Below are 23,155 nucleotides of genomic sequence, written 5' to 3' on the forward strand. Positions count from 1 at the left end.
AAAAAAACATCATTTCCAATATTTACAAATATGAGGTATTGTCAAGATATCTCCAAGAAGGTCGAAGGTTACATCAGCTGGAACGTTGTGAGAATGACAATCAATACGAGAACAGTAGTTTGGACAATCAGCACAGAAGATAGTATCTTATTGCCACATTTTTTTTTATTTGTACGAAGAAGTCACCATTTACCAAGGCTCGAAAACCACTCGAGGATAAGGGTTAATGATTGTAAGGTGGTCACTAAGATAACAATTTTCTTTTAAATGACGACTTCTATAGGTTTTCGTCTATGCTGAATACGAAAATCGCATTGAAATTTTGCAGAAATAAGTAGTTATCGAGATATAAAAAGTTGTTTTATGCATTGTATTCTTTGGCGGCCATCTTTGTTATGCACGTGCACGCGCCATAAACAAATCTCATCTATGACTGACACTGCACACGCGTAAAAAAGATGGCCGCCAAAGAATACAATGCATAATATAACTTTTTATATCTCGGTAACTACTTATTTCTGCAAAATTTCAATGCGATTTTCGTATTCAGCATAGTCGAAAACCTTCAAAAGTTGTCATTTAAAAGAAAATTGTGGAGGTGAACCTAATCTAAAAAAAAAATACCAAGATGCTCCCAAAGGACCTGCAGAATGCCAGGTCGTTGGGGTGACTTTATCCTCTACGAATGAGCGGAAGAGAATGTTGTATTAAATGAGTTCTAGAACCTGCACCTCCACCTCTAGTACAATGGACGGTGTCTCCCCCTCCACCTCACTGGTTAGTGATTTAGAACGAAGATCAAGGTAGAATAAACCTCGTCTGTCTTCAGCAGTTTTGTCTTGAGTTGTTTCTTTTCTGAGGTATAAAAGAATTTATTTGCAGGCGGTTTTTCCTCCGTCTGGCAGAATCACAGAAAGATATATGAGCAAATAATTGGCAAGGCAGGTTTGTGAACTTTCATATATGACATAAGGTTGGACATAGCATATTTTTAAAGACACTGACAGAAAAACAAACAAACAAACATGCACTCGTGCATTCTTCTATGCTGCCAATGTCCAACAAATATGAGAAGTTATGATTTTTCTAATGAACTGCTTACTCATTCAGAATATCTTTCATACTTTGTAAATTTGTGTCCATTTTTCAAGTTCATCGTTTATAACATATTTTACTGTTAGCATGGGTCATGATTAGTGTTGGGACGATTAATCGAAAACAAGAATTTTAAAAAATCATAACTTTTCAGGGTATCAGAATGGGTATTGGAATCGGAAAAATTTGTGCCCAAATCCATTCTTTTAATTCTTTTCATTTGTTTTTGCTTAAAACTATTTTCCATTGCTAGTATTAATGATAAATAGATATTCATTAATTTGAAGCTAACACTGAAACTAAAATCTATAGGTCGCCCCCCTCCACACATACGCGCGCGCACACACACACACACACACACACACACACACACACACACAAGTATATATTTGTACATTTGTAAAAATAAATGTACATATTACATGAGCTTTTCTGGTAATCCAAAAAAAAACAAATAAAAAATAAAACAACTCTGTAACTAAATATTTAGAAGTTTTAAAAGAAGCGTTATCAGAATCAGTAATTGTATCGGAATCAAGAAAATCATTGGAATCGTCCCATCACTACTCATGATACATTAGAAAATCAGAAACGTCATCTATATCCTATCCAAGCTAGGATCCAGGCTACATGCTAAAACGGTTACTTTTTTCTTGTTTCACTTACCATACGCGCTTTCTACAGAATATTCTACCTTCAATCCATCTGGACATGTTATGTACAAATGTTGGAATGCTGGTTGTGGCGGTGTTGATCGTTCTGCTGGTAGTGATAACTCTTCTGCTGATGGTTTAACTTCGTGTTCTGCACCTTTGATTTCATCACAAATCTGAAAAATCATTAAACGGTATTTTCGCTAGAAATGCTGATAAAATAATGTCAAATATTATTGAAAAATAAAACATGGAACAACCACATACATTAAGTAAAAATGAATAATATATACTTTTCTTTTCCCACCCCATAGATTGAATAACATGAGGTTTTAACCATGACCAACAGAACAAAAACAAGTAAAAAAAAACAACTATGCAAGAAATAAGTGTTACCAAAGACAAGTAAAGTTACTCTTTTACCTACCCGGATAAGTTTTTCTTCAGTGTTTTGGTATATTTTAACATATTATAAAAATGTGTCTTGATTCAAAAGAAACCACGTGTCCACGTTATTCAGTTGAAATGTAAAAAAATCATGGATGCCATAAACGGTCATACAGACCAATCAATCTCCTGTGCGTCATGAGTAAGTTGCTAGAATCTGTGTTAAATAGAGAAGTGGTCAACCACCTCAGCAAAAACAACCTCCGCAGTGACATGCAATATGGTTTCTGTTCTGCTAGATCTACAGCAGATGTGCTAACTGTTACATCTCATAGGTTTAGTAAATCTCTCAACGGTGGCTATGTTTCTAGGGTAATTGTTCTTGCCATATCAAAGGCCTTTGATAGGGCATGGCATAAAGGTTTACTTCACAAGATCTCCTGCTACGGTATAGCTGGAAATGTCTTCTCAATTATTAAATCATTTCTATCTGATATGTTTGTAAGAGTGGTGGTTGATGGGCATAAATCAGAAGTTCACAGTATTAATGCTGGAGTCCTTTAATGCTGGAGTCCTTCAGGGGGGCCATTCTGGCCCAACTCTCTTCCTAATTATCAATGATCTCCCAAATCACATTCTTAGATCATTTGTAGACATTTATGCAGATGACCTACCATCTACAGCAACATTTCAAAGGCCGGAAATATTCAAGATCTCTCTGATTCTCTCTTCTCTGATCTTCAGCACATGGTGCAATAGGGAAAGGGGGTTGATTAATTTTAATGTCTCTAAAACCAAGTTTCTATATTTCCATCATCAATGCTTTAACACCACATCTAGCTTCAATTGAAATGAATGGCTCTCATTTTGAGGAGGTTCCATGTTTTGACAAGCTTCTAGGTCTGACCTTTACTTCTGATCTGAAATGAAACAAGTACATCACATCTGTTTCCAAGGCTGCTGGAAAAATGATTGGATCATTCTACCGCTTCAGTAGATATATCACTGCTGATATAATCATCTACCTGTATATGAGACAAGTATGTCCTAGGATGGAGTACTGTTCACACATCTGAGCAGGAGCTGCTCAAAACACCCTTATCTACCTTGACAGAGTTCAAAACATACTTCGTAGCCTAGTGGGGGTGCCTTCTCTTCCCTGCAACCTCTTTCCCACAAAAGAAACGTTGCTAGCCTGTTTCTGTTTTATTGTTATTTTCATGGTAAGTACGTGTCCGAACTCCAAACTATGATTCCTCTTTGCCAAATTTTCATAAAAAGGAGGAAATAGCAGGGGGGGGGGGGCCTTGGTCACATGAGGTAGAATTAGCTGCAAAGTTCTTGGCAAAGAGTTTGGCTTTGTCTGATGCTGACGAGATTACCTCAGATCCATTGATGATAGTTGGAATAGAGCACACACTTCTGTTCAGAATCCTGTTCGTTATTTGCCAAAACTGGTGGGAACCAAGACGCTGCTCAGCTACTTTGAACTTGACAGACTGAGCATACAACTCCCTCGTGTTCTTCATTACTCTTTTACAGTGGTTGCTGGCAGTCCTGAAAGTGGCTTTAGTCTCAGTTGGAAGCAATGGAAAAAGTGGTTTCTGTGCACAATGGCAGCAGCACATTCCAGAGAGTTGTTAGGTTTACGCTGGATTTTTTTCAAGAGATTGAAACGGTCTATACCTACAATTAACCATTCCGTCAGGTCTGATACTATACAGGATACATCCTTTTTAAACATGGAACGCAGAGGTAGATCTGATATAAATGAACAGAAGCTTCCCCAGTCAGCCATAGAGTATTGATATACTGTACGATGGAGAGGCATATCTTCTCTTCCCTGCAACTTCTTTCCCACAAGAAGAAACGTTGCTAGCCTCTCTGCTTTATTGTTATTTTCATGGCAAGTGTGCATCTGAGCTCCAATCTATGGTCCCCCCCTCGCCAAAAATTCACAAAAGAAAAAACACTCTTCCATCTAAAACCACTATCAATAAGTTTTCCCACTCTTTATCTGTGCCTAAACCTAAACATGAATTCCATGAACAAAGCTTCTCTCTTAGAACTGCACGCCTGTGTAACTCTGTTCCGTTTGGCTGCTTTCCAGCTGACTACAATATGGTCGTCTTCAAGTCCAACAAAAACAAGTTCTTGATGAGCCCTCCTTAAACAATCCAATTAAAGAAGGAACAGTCCAATTTTGATCAAAGTTAACATCTTTATACAGCCTAACATCATGTGAATTTGAGAAGTCTTATCATCACACAAGCAGAAGGGCTCTATATATAAAATCAGCAGTATCTTCTTTGATAAGATAATGGCGTGCACTCGAAATTAATGTTTCTGTTTAGACCGCAATTGAACCATGATACTTGACTTTTGTATTTTAAACCGTGATTCAAACCATTATATAAAAATAATTTTATAAAATCAACAGCATGTGGAAGAAAAAAGAAAACAAGTTGAAAAGTACCAAGACTTTAAAAGAGAGATAAAAAGATTATGGAAATTGAAGAAGGTAGAAGTTATAACTATTGTGATGGGATCCCTGGGGGAGTGTAACGAAAGGATTTGACAAGTGGATTAAGAAAATTGAGATCTATGTGTTGCAAACCGCCAAAATCTTGTGGAAAGTGTTGAAAGACTAAGAAAACAAGATGCTGATCGCCTATGTTCATTTGTTATGATCCGCCTATCAGTATAAAATCAACAATATCAACAGCCAAACACAAAATGTGAATAATAATAATAAGAAGAAGAAGAAGAACTGGCACCACACCAAATAAATGAGGAGGGTCAAGGAGAATGAAAAGACCAAGGAGAGAAAAGACAAACCGGACCTCTACTAGATGGGGGCAAAGAGGACTGGGACCTTGGGGAGGCTTATTGCCATCCAAATTTCAGTGGCGACCAGTGGTTGCTACCAACGAGAAATCGCTATTGTAAATGGCTATTGTAATAATACAAATTAATTTATAAAGGTTATCGATAGAGGTGGTGAGTATTGGAAATCTGGGTAGACTTGTTGCCATCCAGACTCCAAGGAATACCACAGGTTGTCAAGGAGAAATCTTTGATGTTAATCTGTGTGAAATCGATTTAACGTCTATTTTACATGCTGACATGTGTTAGACGATTTTTAGTAATTGACTTCCAGATTTATCTCTGGTTAGGTTTCTTTCGGATTTTATTAAAAATCGCAACGTAATTAAATTTTTTTTTTTTTCAGCAATAAGAAGCGGAAGCAGCAACAGAAAATTTGTCAGTGAGAGAGACAAGAGAAAGCTAACTTACAAATTACAATTCTTTTTTCTATATATGAGGTTTTTTTTTAGGGGTGGGGTACGAAAATCTTGCATGACAGGGGACAAAATTCATTGACGACAATTAATTCTTTTTTTTTTCTAAGGAAATCTTGCACGACAGGGATAAAACTCAATGAAAACAGTTAATATTTTTATGGAAATCTTGCATGACAGGTGATAAAATTCAATGAAAACAGTTAATTCCTTTTTTAGGAAAATCTTGCATGATAGAGAACAAAATTCACTGATGCTGATGACACTACTATCTATGGTAGCACATCTAAGACTGTAAACAACCAAGTTCTCTCTGATTCTCTCTCCTCTGATCTTGAGCATGTGGTACAATGGGGAAAGGAATGGCTGGTTACTTTTAATACATCTAAAACCAAGCTTTTATCTTTACATCATCAATGCTCTGATCTCCATCTGGCATCAATTGAAATGAATGGCTCTCGTCTTGGGGAGGCCTCATGTTTTGACAAGCTTGTGGGCTTGACTTTTACTCCTGATCTTAAGTGGAACACATACATTAAATCCGTTGCCAAGGCCGCTGGAAAAATGGTGGGATCCTTCTATCGATCCAGTAGATATCTCACTACTAATGCAATTCTCTATCTATATAAGAGCCAGGTACGTCCAAGGATGAAGTAATGTGGCCACATCTGAGCAGGAGCTGCTAGAAAGGACTTATCCTGCCTTGATAGAGTTCAAAATAGACTTCGTAGCCTTGTAGGGGATGTCCTTTTCTCTTCCCTGCAACCTCTTTCTCACAGAAGGAATGTTGCAAGTTTGTCTCTGCTTTATCGTTATTTTCATGGCAAGTGCTCGGCTGAGCTCCAAGCTATGGTTCCCCCCCCCTCGTCAAACTTTCACAAGAAACACCCGTCCAGCAGAACTCACTATCAATAATTTCCCCCACTCTTTATCAGTATCTGTACCTAAACCTAAACGTAGATTCCATGAGCAAAGCTTCTTTCTTAGAACTGCACGCCTATGGAATTGTCTTCCGTTTTCCTGCTTTCCAGCTGACTACAATATGGTTGTCTTCAAGTCTAACGTAAACAAGTGTTTGATGAGCCGTTCCATATAAATTAACAAATTTACCAAATTTCCATTACTAACGATTACTATATTGTCCAATTTCTACTGTACACTATTTAACCCTTATCCTCGAGTTGCCTCAAGGCCTTGATAAGTGGTGATGGCTATGTAAAAAAAAAAAGACAGTTAATTCTTTTTTTATGGAAATCTTGCATATCAGCCAATAAAATTCAACGAAGACAGTTAATTCCTTTTTATGGAAATCTTGCATAACAGGGGATAAAATTCAATGAAGACAGTTAATTCGTTTTTTATGAAAATTTTGCATGACAGGGGATAAAATTCAATGAAAACAGTTAATTCCTTTTTAAGGAAATTTGCATGACAGGGGATATTGGGGGGAAATCTTGCATGACAGAGGATTAAATACAATGAAGACAGTTTATTCCATTTTTATGGAAATCTTGCATGACAGGGGATAAAATTCAATGAAGATAGTTAATTCCTTTTTTATGGAAATCTTGCGTGACATGGGATAAAATTCAATGAAGACAGTTAATTCCTTTTTTGCGGAAATCTTACATGACAGGGGACAAAATTCAATGAAGACAGTTAATTCCTTTTTTGTGGAAATCTTGCATGACAGGGGATAAAATTCAATGAAGACAGCTAATTCCTTTTTTATAGAAATCTTGCATGACAAGGGATAAAACGTCTATTGTAACTTTTTTTTTTTTACATGCTTGCATATGTTGTACAACTTTTACAAATTTAACTTCCGAACTTATCTCTGGTCAGGTCTTTTTAGAAGTTATTTCCTTAATTGAAGCAAGACTTTTATATGCCGGATGTTCTTCCTGATGCCTAATCCAATAAGGTGATAAAGACAAGCGTTTCTATTGAGACACCATCGCTAGATAATTGCCCACTAAGGCTAAGGTGTGCTTCCTCTTCCCTTATTTTCAAACTAATAATCCAATTGTGCTCAAATTTTGACATCTGTCACTTGAAGATTAGTACTTTATAAAAATCATACGGACTTTTTGATTTATTCTCAAGTTTAACTTCATTGTATGAATAAAATAAAATACTTACAATCGACTCGATACGTTTAGTTTTTGTTTTCTTTCCACGGCCATGTGCTGTTTCTTTTACTGAGTGTAGCGTCGGGCGTGATTCTAGACATTCAGCTACAGATGCTTTGGGACTTTTAGACGAAGATTTTTCCTTCTCTGCTGCAAATGAAAACAGTTCTAAAATAAAGCCCTTTAAAATATTGTTTGTTAATCATTAGTCTTACCCGGTAGTGAAATACGCTTAAATATATTTTAATTCATTCAGATTCCATATTAATTATTACATAGTCAATTCTCTCTCTCTCTCTCTCTCTCTCTCTCTATATATATATATATATATATATATATATATATATATATATATATATATATATATATATATATATATATATATATTTACCAGTGGTGAAAAAACCGGACTAGAGTGCTCAATGTGTAGTCAGAGCAGTATATAGGAAATTTATTACTGTGAGTCCAGAATGAGTTTACAAATTGTTTCAGCTAGAGGAAAATCCTCAAAGAGAGGAAAAAATCCAACTAGCATCGTCAGAATTCATAGATGGACTAAGTTATAAAGTCAAATAAGAATGGAAAAATCGTAGATAAAGGGGAGTTAGAAAAGAAGGGGGAGTGGTAGGGAGAGGACGTTGGAGTTTAAAGTAGTAGGAGTGTATTAAATAAGAGAGGGTTTATAATTAAATATTAATTATGTGTAAATTCTTATATACGTTTTTTTTTAACGGTTTAAACTTAAAAGACGCTACTTTTATTGATAACGGCATAAGTAACAGTTAATTTAAAGGATCACCATGGCAACAGGTTGGAGAGTTAATGTTAGTGAAGGAACGGGTTGAAAATGGGGTTTAAAGTAATTTAGCCGGGCGGGGAGAGATTGAAAGATATTTATTGTTTATAAAAGAAAAGGAAAAATAAGTTAATGAATTATACTTTACAGGTTTATTTTGATAGTATAATGATATATATAATTAAATATAATATATATATAAATAAATTAGCCGGGCAGGTAGAAATTATACGTTACAGGTTTATTTTAATAAAATAAAATAAAATAGGTGAAAGCTTAAGTAAGTAACTTAGATAATAGATAAAACAACATTATTATAAGTAACACACGTATGTGCATTTGCTGTACATATGTATGCGTGTGCTTGTATTTGTGTGTTACTTATTAAAAATGTTTTTTTCTATTATTTAAGTTACTTACTTAAGCTTTCACCTATTTTATTTTATTTTATTAAAATAAACCTGTAACGTATAATTTCTACCTGCCCGGCTAATTTATTTATATATATATTATATTTAATTATATATATATATCATTATACTATCAAAATAAACCTGTAAAGTATAATTCATTAACTTATTTTTCCTTTTCTTTTATAAACAATAAATATCTTTCAATCTCTCCCCGCCCGGCTAAATTACTTTAAACCCCATTTTCAACCCGTTCCTTCACTAACATTAACTCTCCAACCTGTTGCCATGGTGATCCTTTAAATTAACTGTTACTTATGCCGTTATCAATAAAAGTAGCGTCTTTTAAGTTTAAACCGTTAAAAAAAAAACGTATATAAGAATTTACACATAATTAATATTTAATTATAAACCCTCTCTTATTTAATACACTCCTACTACTTTAAACTCCAACGTCCTCTCCCTACCACTCCCCCCTTCTTTTCTAACTCCCCTTTATCTACGATTTTTCCATTCTTATTTGACTTTATAACTTAGTCCATCTATGAATTCTGACGATGCTAGTTGGATTTTTTCCTCTCTTTGAGGATTTTCCTCTAGCTGAAACAATTTGTAAACTCATTCTGGACTCGCAGTAATAAATTTCCTATATATATATATATATATATATATATATATATATATATATATATATATATATATATATATATATATATATATATCGCGATTTGTTTACAAACAAACGTTTGAGCCCTCTACGAGTAGCGGACGAATGTTTATTTAAATAATCGTTCGGACAGGTTAATTTCGGCCACCGATTCCGTAGTCAAGGGGGTAGGACTGCCGACTGTCATCACGACGGTTCCAGGTTCGATCCTCGGCTTGGGAGAGGTGTTAGTCTAGCGGCACTGATGAGTTGTGATACAACGAAACAGGTCTGTATGTCGATGACTAAAATATATTTTATAAAGCTCCCCTCTTTGGTAGAGCACTCTCGTAAATTATCTTACTCGCTACTTAATTTAGCTGAAATAATGCGAAGCTCGCGATTTGTTTACAAACAAACGTTTGAGCCCTCTACGAGTAGCGGACGAATGTTTATTTAAATAATCGTTCGGACAGGTTAATTTCGGCCACCGATTCCGTAGTCAAGGGGGTAGGACTGTCATCACGACGGTTCTAGGTTCGATCCTCGGCTTGGGAGAGGTGTTAGTCTAGCGGCACTGATGAGTTGTGATACAACGAAACAGGTCTGTATGTCGATGACTAAAATATATTTTTTATATATATATATATATATATATATATATATATGTAGTACTACTTTCAGAAGTTATAAAAATCACTTGTGTACCATCAGCTAGAAGCGAAACCAAAACATTAAGCACTCCAGCTGAATTCCCTACTGTTTGAGCTATCGACAGAGAGATAAAAAAAAATAAATTGGTGCTAATGCACTTACTGATCTGTGCTATGTTTTAAATCGTATTTCCTAGTTTAATTAAAGTTTTATGATATCTTTTTTATTCAATTGTAAGGTTGAAGTACAGAATAGGTACAAAACACCCTCCTCTCCCCATATTAATGTTACATGATAAATGGCTGTCCCCTTTTCATGTAAGCAAAAAAAATAGGGAATTAGTTAAATGTAAATATGAAATAGGATAGTCAAGGATTCAAACTTGCGAAGCTACATTTGGAATTGAAAATTCCAATCATAACTTAAAATAAATACAGAATGTGGAATCGTAATTGTTTAGCTCACACAAAATAGTTAGATATCTGTTTATTAGAAAAGGAATGTAATGATGAAATTTGTTTCTGTGAAAATTAAAATAAGGAATTTAATCGTCAATTGAAATTGTAAACATATTTTGTAAAGAGGTTATTTGAAAAATAGGTTACTGAACTCGGAGTCATGTCAAGTTTTGCAACGTGACGCATGTCAAGGCAATGTGCTCGATGAGCACATGTTTAATCATGCGATGACGTGACAAGTTCTCAATATAGGTAGAGTTTTAGATGCAGGCTGAGAGAAAGAGGGGAGAGAGAGCCAAGAGAGAGGTCAGAGACAGCCGCTGACACCAAACTTTGGAAGCGAAGGTTAAAGAAAAGCCATGTAAAGAAATTTTGAATTTCTCAAGTGAAATCAGGACCGGTCATGAAATAAAGGATGTCAACATGTGTTTTTGTATCTGCATCTCCGTGTTGTTATTCAACAGAAAAGGTATTGTCCATTTATGTTATAAGAACCTTGATAAAATCATCATCTAAAAAATATGTGTTAGAAAGTATATTGTCAAAGTATAAATGTTATAGAAACACTCCCGTTCACAGAACTGTCAAAAGTATAAATGCCAAACTCTCGGTCTATCTATCTATATATATCAAATCTCCTCTCATTGTGTATTACATGCCATTGGCTATTGTAGTAACATGTACACTGTCGTTATATATAAGAACTGTTAGCTCTCTTTATATACACCTGTCTCCATCTCCCAACAAGATGAACACTCCTAAGACTGTCTCTAGATAAAACTTCCTAAGACTCTTCCTAAAACGAACAACAATAATACAGAATATACGTCATCTTAATACCACCAGTATATAACATTAAGAATGGCTTTTTAAATAATTACGTTATTATTTCAGCACGGATCAATAAGTGCATGAGTACCAAAATATTAAACGATTTCAAACTATGTATGAATTTGCGCATGCGCAAAAGTAATAGAAACATGTCGGTAAGTTGAAATGAACATTTTGCATTTCAAGTTGCCAACATATTTCTCTACATGTTATTCATCCATCCAAACAAAGATTTCACTCGTTATAAACCATCCTTGGTGTAGGGTTACTATTTCCTGTTAATTTCAGTGTTATGTGACCAATAGTTTAAGAGTTTATCGGTTAAATATTTTCACACAGATACGCGCAAACATACATACAGCTACTGCTTTATTGATATAGAAGAGAAGAAACAGAGGTAACTGTTCTGATCTTGAGAAACAATGGATAGTTCATGCAAGGATGTTTACATGGGGTGTCTTTTGTTAAGCAAGGTTTATACAATCGCAAACATAGATCTCCTGAACCGATATTGATTGATTATAGTAGCAAGAAGTCCAGGATGACGAAAAACAAAGCCAAGTAGAGAGCCATCTAGTATTCCCATTTAGTACTAACCAGGCTTAATGTTGCTTAACTTCGGTGACATAACTGAAACCAATGTGTCAATGTTATTTATATTTACTTGCCTCCCCACGAGGGTAGAGTTAGACACAAGGGCGGTTATTATGTGGGGGAAATCCAGCTCCCAAAAAAGGGACACTCTGAATAGGAACAAAAATTAAAATTGTCTCAGTCATGAAGGATTTCTCCTCCACTGACCGAGGACAGAAACGGTGAAGTGTAGCATCAGAACAGATACTACACTATGATCTTGGCCCGAATACTACTTATGCACGGCAAATGGCACATTCTCTATTCATGTGATATTCAGATACGTCATTCAAGCAACCTAGGATTCTTATGTTAATGAGAACAAGAAGCAACTGATTTTAAATTTACACGGACAGACATGCTATTTTTTTTTTTTTTTTCGCTAAAAATCTTTGTAAAAAATAAACAAGATTTGGGGGGGGGGGGTCAGACGAATGGACTGAGATTAAGGGGAAACTTTTCATTGTCGTTTTTTTTTTTCTTGGTAAACAATTATTTTATTATTTAAAAAATATACTATTAAAAGCACAATAAAAAACACAATTAACAAAGAATACTATTAAAAACACATTTACGATTTAAAGAAAACAAATATTTTCTTTCTAACATTTTTTCCTTTCTATGTTTGACTTGTACTTTTTAAAAACCAAAAATATTTCCCTAGTCTAAAAAAAAATGGGTTTTTTTTACAAAGATTTTAACCAAAGATTTTTAGGAACTATTTATTATGCCTTAATTTGCTGTGCCTTAATTTGCTGTGCCTTAATTTGCCATGCCTTAATTTGTCGTGCCTTAATTTGCTGTGCCTTAATTGCTATGCCTTAATTTGTCGTGCCTTAATTTGCTGTGCCTTAATTGTTGTGACTTAATTTGTCGTGCCTTAATTTGTCGTACCTTAATTTGCTATGCCTTCATTTGTTGTGCCTTAATTTGTCGTGCCTTAATTTGCTGTACCTTAATTTGTCATGCCTTAATTTGCTGTGCCTTAATTTGTCGTGCCTTAATTTGCTGTGCCTTAATTGTTGTGACTTAATTTGTCGTGCCTTAATTTGTCGTACCTTAATTCGCTGTGCCTTAATTTGTCGTGCCTTAATTTGTCGTGCCTTAATTTGCTGTGCCTTAATTGCTATGCCTTAATTTGTCGTGCCTTAATTTGCTGTGCCTTAATTGCTATGCCTTAATTTGTCGTGCCTTAATTTGCTGTGCCTTAATTGTTGTGACTTAATTTGTCGTGCCTTAATTTGTTGTACCTTAATTTGCTGTGCCTTCATTTGTTGTGCCTTAATTTGTCGTGCCTTAATTTGCTGTACCTTAATTTGTCATGCCTTAATTTGCTGTGCCTTAATTTGCTGTGCCTTAATTTGCTGTGCCTTAATTTGCTGTACCTTAATTTGTCATGCCTTAATTTGCTGTGCCTTAATTTGCTGTACCTTAATTTGTCATGCCTTAATTTGCTGTGCCTTAATTTGCTGTGCCTAAATATTAAACGAATAGAGAATCAGCAGAAACTATTTGCCGCGCTTGAAATTGTATGTATAAAGGAAAAAATATAGCGATGCATGAAGTATTGTTTCCACATTTGGACCAGTGCATCCGCTAGACAGGGTTCAAAAAAGAGTGGTCCACCTAATAGGTTCCACACTGTCAACCAAACTCCAACCTCATGTAGCATCTCTGTGCCTATTTTACAAGTATTTTAATGGAAGATGCGCTGACGAACTCCAATCCCTTGCACCCCTAATAACTAGACAAACAACAAAATCCCACCCCTACAATACAGAGATCTGTATATGTCGGAAAACCTTCTACGCAAATAGCTTCTTCCTTTGAACTGCTAGACTTTGGAATTCCCTCCCAGGTTCCCGCTTCCCTAACTCTACTGACATGCAGAAGTTCAAGTGTAATGTGAACAGATATGTTGCTGCTCAACTCCCTACATAGTATCCCTGCAATTTTTGTCCCAAATAGTAGCACCTTACATCCAAGTGATGCTGTGTCTTGTTTGGGGTGAAATAACACTGCAAAAAAAGTCAATAAGTAACACTCTATATAAAAATCATCTAGAATATCAATGTGTGTTGAAATCTTTAAGCAAAGTTGTAACTGTGATGCCAGCTGCTGTCACAACTTATTTCTGGTGACGGTGACTAAGTGGCTAACGACACAGACTGAAAACCTCGGTGTGCTAAGTTCGAACCCAGTTTGTTCCACAGAAACGCTTTCTTCAAGTCCATACTTGATCTTGTGTCTAATCTCCTGGAGAGAAGACAAATCTGATACATAAATGGATCTATATGTTTGTCGAGCTCTCTGTTTGTTTGTCTGTCTGTCTCCATATTTTCAAACTCTATCTCCTCTGAAACTAAAAGTCGCAGAGCGGTGCTAGGGTTCTCAAATGATTGGATTTTTTACGAGCCGTTCTTTTATGGGTCTTTAACCGATTAAAATAGTTTTCAAGGAATCAAAAATGGGGTCAAAATTTTAAAAATCGTTAAACATTTTGTACATTCATCGTTTATTTTTAATTTTTAATCAGTTTATATATGTGTCAGGTTGGTACAGTGGTAACGTCACCAGCTTTGAATGCTAGTTTCGGTTTCGATTCTAGCTGATTGCACCTAAATACTTTTTTTTTTTAACTTTTGAAATCACGACTCTATAATAATATATACGAAATCTGGACAAATTAAAATATTATATATAAACGTATTTAACACCCGGGCAAAGCCCCCTCCCCCCCGAAAATGAAATAAAAGAAGAAATGCACAAGAAGCAGAATAAAAGTCTCTTTATGGTTATACAGTCTCATGCAATGAAAGATGCACCTTCTGCTCATGATGTTAGCGTAAGTTAAGCTGGATACTTCACTAGACCAGCTCAATTTTAGTTCTGGAATCTGGCAAAACGTTTTTTTTTTACAGGTGAGTGACCACTTGTCAAGGCCCGCAGGCCATTCAAAGATAAGGGTTAATGCGTGTACAGTGATGGAAATTGAGTAGAAATCGATTATTTAAGGGGACGGCTCAAGAATTTGTTTACATGGGACTTGAAGACGACCATGTTGCAATCAGCCGGAAAGAAAAGCAGGCTAGTGGAACAGTTCCACATCCGGGCAGTTCTAGGAAAGAAGCTTTGTTCATAGAATTTGCGTTTAGATTTAGACACAGATAGAGAGCGGGAGAAATTGTTGATAGTGGCTGTAGCTAGATGAGTGCTTTTTGCGCTTTTTCAATATGATCACAGTACAGTAGGAACCCTAAGCGACCATTTATTTTTCCTTATTTCGAATCACACTTATTTAAGACTATTTAAGGGGACGATTCAACAAGAACGTGTTTATTTATTCTTTTGTAGACTATTACCCTCATCTTCATAGTTGTTGTGGGTTCACCACGTTTCAGCCAACTCATCCTTTGGCCTTCTTCAGCTGAGTAACTGCGATCGGATAGCAATGCTGAGTCTCTTAACTGTATCCCCAGTAATTACTGCCTTCCATAGTTGTTGTTGTCTCACCACGTTTTGGCCAAGTAAACCTCTGGCCTGCTTTAGGTAGAATTGAAACCACTATCTTCAGACAATGCTCACCTGGAACCATACAGACTCAATGCCTCTGTTCACTGCACTACAGGCTAAACTATGATGAAACCACAACATCTATGAAGATGAGGATAACAGTCCACGAAAAAATGAATGTACAAATTACAAAGCCTCATCTCAAAGGATTCTAAAACAAAAACAAAAAAAACTATAAGAACATGTTTACTTTGGACTTGAAGATGACTAGTCAGTTGGAAAGCAGGCTAGCGAAATAGTTCCACAGTCAGACAGTTCTAGCAAAGAAGCTTTGTTCATGGAACTTGCGTTTAGATTTAGGCACAGATAGAGAGTGGGGGAAATTGTTGATTGTGGTTGTAGCTAGACGAGTGCTTTTTGTGAAAGTTTGGCATGGGAGACCATAGATTAAAGCTCCAACTGTCATGAAAATTAAACAGAGCCAGGCTCGCAAAATCTCCTCTGTGGAAAAGATGGTTGGGTTGTATATTGAAGAGAACAGATCCTGGTATTTAGAAAAATGAAATAATTAGGATTGAAAATAATCTATATATATAAAAGGCGAAAGCGGCGTGCGTTTTTGTATGTCTACAAAAGTTTTTTTTCACTGCCAGAGATCCCCCTTTTTGTAGGGAGCTGGTTTTCCCAAACATCGTGGGGAAAGAAATAAAACGGCAGAAAGTGGGAAGCTTAACTGGCCTGCAGCCAGACGTTCATTTCTGCGCCTGTGTGAACTCATTCAGTTCTACAAGTCAACTTTTTGATTGACATCGCTAAATTTGAACGCTTTTCACTTCCTCTTGCGTCATGGCATAGCGGTAAGATGTCAGCTTTTATTTCACTTTTGTTTCCACCTTCGCGTCATGGATTTGAGCCTGCCTGCCTACTACCACTCCCCCACCAAACAAACATCCGGGCACCCCCACTAATATTTATTAAAGGAGAATGCGGGAATTGAACTCAGTGATCAAAAATTAAAAAGAATACATATTGCTGTTTAGATGCAATTCTAGGAATGTGAAGAATTTTCCATTATATAAGAAATAACTATACAACTAGTTAGTGCAGAGAGGTAGAATCAGGCAATGTAAATTAAGGAATGTCTTTGTGTTGCCAAAAATGTGTTGGAGACAAAGAAAGATCGACGAATATATTTAGTTAAGTTAGGCCTGGAAGGGTAACAGTCCGATCAGTTCAGAATGTTGAGTTCAGACTAGCCCGAGGAGGAGAGTTAGCCTAAGCTTCTTTCAGAAGTGAGGCAGGGAGGGGAACCTAACACGGCATCGAATACCTGACGATTCTCATCATCAGCTGGAATGAATGTATTCATGTTATTTGTAAGCCTTTGTCTTCGTCGTCTTTTCAACCGCAAGGTAATGTGTGCCTTCTGCTATTATATAATATCACGCTGTCCCATTATCTTGAATATTTATTGTGTAAATACCTTCCAAAGTGTTTACTGTATCCCCTCACAATAATGTATCATCCCTCTGAGTTAAAAGAACTGTCAACTACGCATCTCTCTTTACATCTCTATCCCAGTTTATTAATAATATGAAATCTCCTAGAATTGCGTCATCGTCATCGCCGTGTACACTGTTATATACATGTCTCATCCGCTGTTATATGTTTTGTTCCTGTTATGCATCCATACTACTCAACAGTTGCAGGGAAGAGAAAAAGACATCGCCCACCTTCTTTTTTTTGTTGTTTACATGGTAGTCACGACTTATCAAGGCCCGGAAGCCACTCGGGGATAAGGGTTATTGTGTGTACAGTAATGAATAGGATAATATCGTAGTAATCGCTAGTAATGGAGATTTGATAAAGTGTCTTACTTAAGGGGGCGGTTTATCAGGAATTTGTTTATGTTGGACTTGAAGATATCCAAGTTGTAGTCAGGTGGAAAACAGGTAAACGGAAGAAAGTTCCACAGGTGTGCACTTCTAAGAAAGGAGCTTTGTTCATGGAATCTACGTTTGGATTTAGGCACAGATAAAGAATGGGGAAAATTATTGACAGTGGTTTCAACTAGACGGGTGTTTTTCGTGAAAGAGTTGCAAGGAGGGACCAGAGATTGGAGCTCAGACGAGCACTTGCCATGGAAATAATGATAAAACGAAGACAAATTCGCAACATCCCTTCTGTGGGAGAAAGGTTGCAGGGAAGACAAAACGGCATCCCCCACTAAGCCACAAAGTCTATTTTGAACTCTATCAAGGCAGGATAGGCTGTTTTTAGCAGCTTCTGCCCAGATGTGGCAGCAGTACTCCATTCTTGGACATACTTGGCTTTTATATAGATAAAGAATTGCATCAGCAGCGAGATATCTACTGGAGCGGTAGAAGGATCCCATCATTTTTCCAGTGACCTTGGCAACAGACTTGATGTATATGTTCCATTTCAGGTCAGGAGTAAAGGTCAATCCCAGAAGCTTATCAAAACATGGAGCCTCCCATAGATGAGAGCCATCCATTTCAATTAATGCCAGATGGGGATCAGAGCGTTGTTGATGTAAAATCTGATTTCGAAACTGCTTTTGAACTCTGTCAGGGCAGGATAGGGTTTTTTGAACAGCTCTTTCCCAAATGTGGCAATAGTATTCCATTTTAAGATGCATCTGGCTCTTATATAGGTAGAGGATCGCGTCGGGAGTGAGGTACAATCTAGAGTGGTAGAATGCTCAAGGTTGGGAAAGGGAGACTCAGAGATCTTGGTTGCTGCTGGCTTTTGAAGTGTTGCCATAGATGGCATGTCATTTGCATATATGTCGGCAAATGAATTTAGAATATAATTTGGGAGATAATTGATGAAAATAAGAGGGTTGGCCTAGGATTGATCCCTACGGCACGTCTGTATTGATACTTTGAGCTTCCGACTTCTGACCATCAAAGATTACTTGTATAGAAAAGGTTTGATGGTTGAGAAAATTATTCTTTTTGTAATATTTTTTTCCCCGTTTTGATAATGCTTTTCAACTTTTTTCTTTTTTTTATGATAAATAGAAAGTATTACTAACCAAATAATGAAGGATGATATCCTGTCGGTCCGAATTTACTGAAGGACAATGTCATTCCATCTGACAACACAGCGCTGATGGAACCAAAATCACTGTATTTCGTTTCCAAAATTGATTCCGTCTCCTGTTCAGAAGAATTGGTCTTTTTCTGAGCGTTCTCTTCTGTTGAAGATCTTTTCTCACTGTCTGAAGTTGCTGTTTTCACATTTTCTTCTCCTTAAAATAAATTTTAAAAAATATATCATCTGCACGCAAGAAAGAAGCTAACAAGATAACTGTAATTTGTATATGAAGTATGGTGTGTGAAATTTGCATATGAACGATGGTGTGTGTTTGGTAGCCAATCAAAATCGTTCTATGATGAAAGTCATCCAAAAGTAACTTAGAGATTTTGCTGCATGTCACAAATCAAACGGTGGAGGAGAAAAAAGTTGTAAAAATTGCTAGGAAAACTTTTTACATTTTTTTTTTTTTAAGTTTTGAATTGTATTTGTTATTTAAGAAAACACTGTAAGCATTCTCGCATGTTAAAAGAATATCCCACTGCACAAGGAGGTCCACTTTCTGCATTGCTCATGTGCACCTCCAAGCAAAACCATCACTCAGAGAAGCTCGTTTTTATAGCATGCATTTTCTGCAACATTTCCTGCACCTGAATTCGGGTAGCATTAATTTACTTTCTTGGCAAGAGTTTATGACTTGCTCCAGCTTCTGTGAAATTTATCTAAGCCCGTTAAATTTATTCCTTATGATTGATTAAAATTAAAAATTTAATTTTTTTCTTCCAATTTATTAAAAGTCGTCTGCTTAGTATTTTTTTTTTATTGGCTAAGCATGTTTGTTATCGCATTTTTCATTGGCTGATCAACTTGATCAACATTCAACGTATTCCAACAGTTTACATCAGCTGCTGGGCGAGCGCGAGCCAACATTTACAGCAATCCAGAGCACAAAGTTCAAAAGTACTGAGAAATGTGTACAGAATATAACACTTTGATGGTTTGGCCATGTTGAAAGGACTGACGAGAGTTCTTGGGTTAGTAGATGTAAAATAGTCACGTGTTAAGGTAGTAGATGCAGTTCACAGGGAAAGCTAAGGAAAATATAGGAGGAAATAATAAGGTTAGACTTCAAAAAAATAGTAGTTTTACCATTAAACTCATAAATGGCTTGAATAAGGCTATTCATATCCATTTATCAGTGATGTCACAATTTAAACACAGAAGCAGGTGGATAACAACTATGGCAGGAATTTCAAACTGTTTTGTAATGAAACAGCACTGCTGATGGGATCTTCCAAATCTCGGACATCTAAAAACCAAATAAATAAGCTTTTTCTATCACAGTTACATATTAGGCACCTTATGCCAATGGTGATTAAGTTAGCTAGTGTGAACTTTGATAAGGGTCACATCTAGTGCATGTCAGGATAACCTTAACGTCACGTTTTTGCGAGCTGAGAAAAACAAAGGTTTCCAAACCAGTCTATCCGGGGAGGCTATCTGTGGAAGCTGTGTGAATGAGACACTGCCAATAATGTAGAAATAGTTTAAGCAGAATGTTATCGTGATGCCTTTGTCCGTCTGTGGCATTAATTTCAGTAAGTAATAGAGTAACATTAAGAAGTAAATAGTTAGTTGAGGGAACATTAATTCCTCTCTCTCTCTCTCTCTCTCTCTCTCTCTCTCTCTCTCTCTCTCTCTCTCTCTCTCTCTCTCTCTCTCTCTCTCTCTCTCTCTCCTGTGTCAATTCTTTCCAAATAAAACCTTTTATGAAAACATTTACTTGTGTCCTCTTTCTTCGTGAAAAGATAGTTGTCTTTATAGCAACCACTAGACCAAAGGCGACAACAAAAAGAAGTAACTATAAAAACGAAATCCCATATAAACACCCCACGTATAGATGAAGTTCTTTCATTTGTTAAAATATCAGGGAGGTGACGATGGTTAACGGCATGAACTGGCAATCTGGGTATGCCAAGTTTGAATCCAGTTCCCTCCATGGAAATACTCTAATCTAGGTTGGTTGGTTCGTTGTTTTTGTTTTACGGCATATCAACCTTTTTCAGGTTATTTAATGCCGAATCCAGTGATTTTGAGGAACGATTTTCATGGAGTATATTTTTTTTTTAAGTCAGATTCTATTTAACCCATAGTTGAGACCCTACCAGGTACTACCACTCCGGGTCAGAGTGGACCTGCGAGCAATGGCAATTAAAGGGTGGTTCCACACTCCCCAAGGCCCGCAAGGTGGGGCCTCACCATCGGATATAGTTTTAGGTCATATCCAGGACCGTTGTATAAAGGGTTCTTTTTAAAATTTTTTATAAAGGCCAATTTTTTTAAGATATGAGAGTATGGTGTGGGGATTGTTTTTATCAAATAACTCTTTAATATTGTTTTCTTTGTAGAATCGATTTCTTACGGTTACAAAATCAGTACATTCAATTAATATGTGTTTGATTGTGAGCGGTGTTTGACAAGGTATACAGATGGGTTGGCTTTCTTTTTTTAGGAGATATGAGTGGGTTAAGTGGGTATGGCCTATTTTTATTCTTGTTAGTTTGGCTTCTTCTTTTCTGTTTAGTTTCGTATTTTTTCTTGTTTTTTGATTTTTGGCATGATTTCGTGAAGTTTATTGTTAGGGTGTTCATTCCAGTAGGTTTGCCATTTCTGTTGTATATGCGTTGATACGTCTTTTTAGATCTATATATGGAATTTTAAAATTTGCGTCGATTGGGAGATTTAAGGCGTTTTTTTACTGCAGAATCTGTTAATTTAGGGAAGTTGGCTACCTTCATGTGGTCCCTTACATAAGAACTAGATGCCTTCAATAATTTTTCAGATTTTTATTTTTGTACAGACATTTAAAATTGTGGTAGATTCTTGAAAATTCAGTATGTCTTAACTACGTTTCCAGATGTTTTTTGTACGGGTATTTAAAATTCAGTATGTTATTGCTATACATCTTATGAGATGACTGACCAATTTTTATGATTTCACATTCAAATGAACCGCTACAGCAGGAATTGGAACACATCCTACAAAAGCCTGATTGTCACAGCTGGTGAATTTCAAAATTGCAATCTGGACATGAGGGCAATTTAGAAGAACGATAAGCAATAAAATTTTGTTAGAAAAAAATGCCACAGAAACGTATGAAATACTTCATACTGCTTTTGGGACATATTGTATGAATCGAGCACCAGTTTTTGAGTGGTATAAGAGATTCAAGGAAAGCAGGGAGTCTGTGAGGGATAATGAGAAGTGTGGGAGGAGTAAGGAAGTCAGAACACCAGAGTTGATTGGCCAAATAAAGAATTTCATAGATAAGAACCATCGTGTGTCTATAGAGACAATAAGTGCACAGTGTGATGTCAGTGTGGGAACTGTACACACAATTATTCATAAGGAACTGAAGATGCGCAAAGTTTGTCCCAAGGGTGTTCAGAGAATATCAGAAAGAAAGACGTTGTCATGACCAAGATGGACATCAAGATAGTTTCTCACCCTCCCTAGAGTTCAGACCTTGCTCTCTGTGACTTTTGGTTATTCCCTAAGCTCAAGGAAAACCTTAGAGACTGTTGTTATGAGACAATTAATGAGATGAAAGAGGCTTTGAAGAAGGCCATTGATAGGCTCATGAAGTTGTTGAAATGGTACAAGTGTCAGAGGAGATTAATTTGAAGGAGACAACTGAAGAGATGAAAGAGGCTGTGATGAGGGTCATTGACACACTCACACAAGAGGACTTCCATAGAGCCTTCCAGAAGTTGTTGCATTGGTACAACAAGTGCATTGCAGCCGGAGGAGATTACTTTGAAGGGGACAAGAGTTTCATGTGTGTACTATCAATAAAAGTGCCTATACGAAAAAAGTCTGGAAACATATTAAAGGCACCTTGTACCCGATGTCGTTCTAGAAAAATATCGGGGATACGAATGCCAACAATAATCATCTGATTCATATGAAATACTGATGCTCAACAACAACAACAACAACAACAACAACAACAAAATCAATAATTATGATCTTACCAGCAGATGCTGCAGAGTCTGCATGTCCATTTTTTTCTGACGATGGAGCTTCTTTATGCAATTCAGAAAGTTCTTTTTCTTCTGGATCTCGCAGGTTGAGCAAATGAACGCTGAATACATGCCCATTCCTCACTACGGAACATGTCACATTTTGGCAACCTAGTCAATCAAAACAAAGTAAATTTCTGTCTGAGATTTTGGGATGACGAATTCCATCAATTTTTTTTTTTTTTTCACTTTCGTTCATCCCCAAACAAGGCCACCAATGTGTAGGAGGCTACTATGATCAGGGCCAGGTTTCTAGAGGGGCGATTTGGGTGAAGAATTGGACAGCAAGATGATTGTTCACATTACATTTAAATTTCTGGTATAATCAGGGAAACAAGAAGCATAGAGGGAATTCCAGAAGCAAGTGATCCGAGGAAAGAAGCTGTTATTATCTGAATATTAACATACTTGTCCGTGCATCTAGTGTCACAAGAAAACATCATCATTGCAAACATAAGTTAATTAGAAACAAATTTCCTTCCTTTATAGTTGCTCTTTATAAG

The 23,155-nt window shown here is 36.4% G+C and overlaps 1 protein-coding gene across 4 annotated transcripts in view; it reads right to left on the reverse strand.

Moving 5' to 3' along the window:
- The window catches only part of LOC145285868 (sperm-associated antigen 17-like), a 234,465-nt gene that overhangs the window by 106,441 nt on the left and 104,869 nt on the right, over nt 1–23,155 (reverse strand). For 3 of the 4 annotated variants that reach the window (XM_080134316.1, XM_080134315.1, XM_080134313.1), the window contains 4 exons: nt 22,605–22,763; nt 18,569–18,784; nt 7,580–7,719; nt 1,762–1,924 (listed from right to left, as the gene is read on the reverse strand). In XM_080134316.1, the coding sequence (XP_079990442.1) occupies nt 1,762–1,924; nt 7,580–7,719; nt 18,569–18,784; nt 22,605–22,763 (678 nt within the window). The remainder of the gene's footprint in view (nt 1–1,761; nt 1,925–7,579; nt 7,720–18,568; nt 18,785–22,604; nt 22,764–23,155) is intronic. The other variant, XM_080134314.1, reaches the window with a different exon arrangement.

Source organism: Euprymna scolopes, chromosome 10, assembly GCF_053919585.1.
Source record: "Euprymna scolopes isolate OS-2025 chromosome 10, ASM5391958v1, whole genome shotgun sequence".
NCBI classification, from domain to species: domain Eukaryota; kingdom Metazoa; phylum Mollusca; class Cephalopoda; order Sepiida; family Sepiolidae; genus Euprymna; species Euprymna scolopes.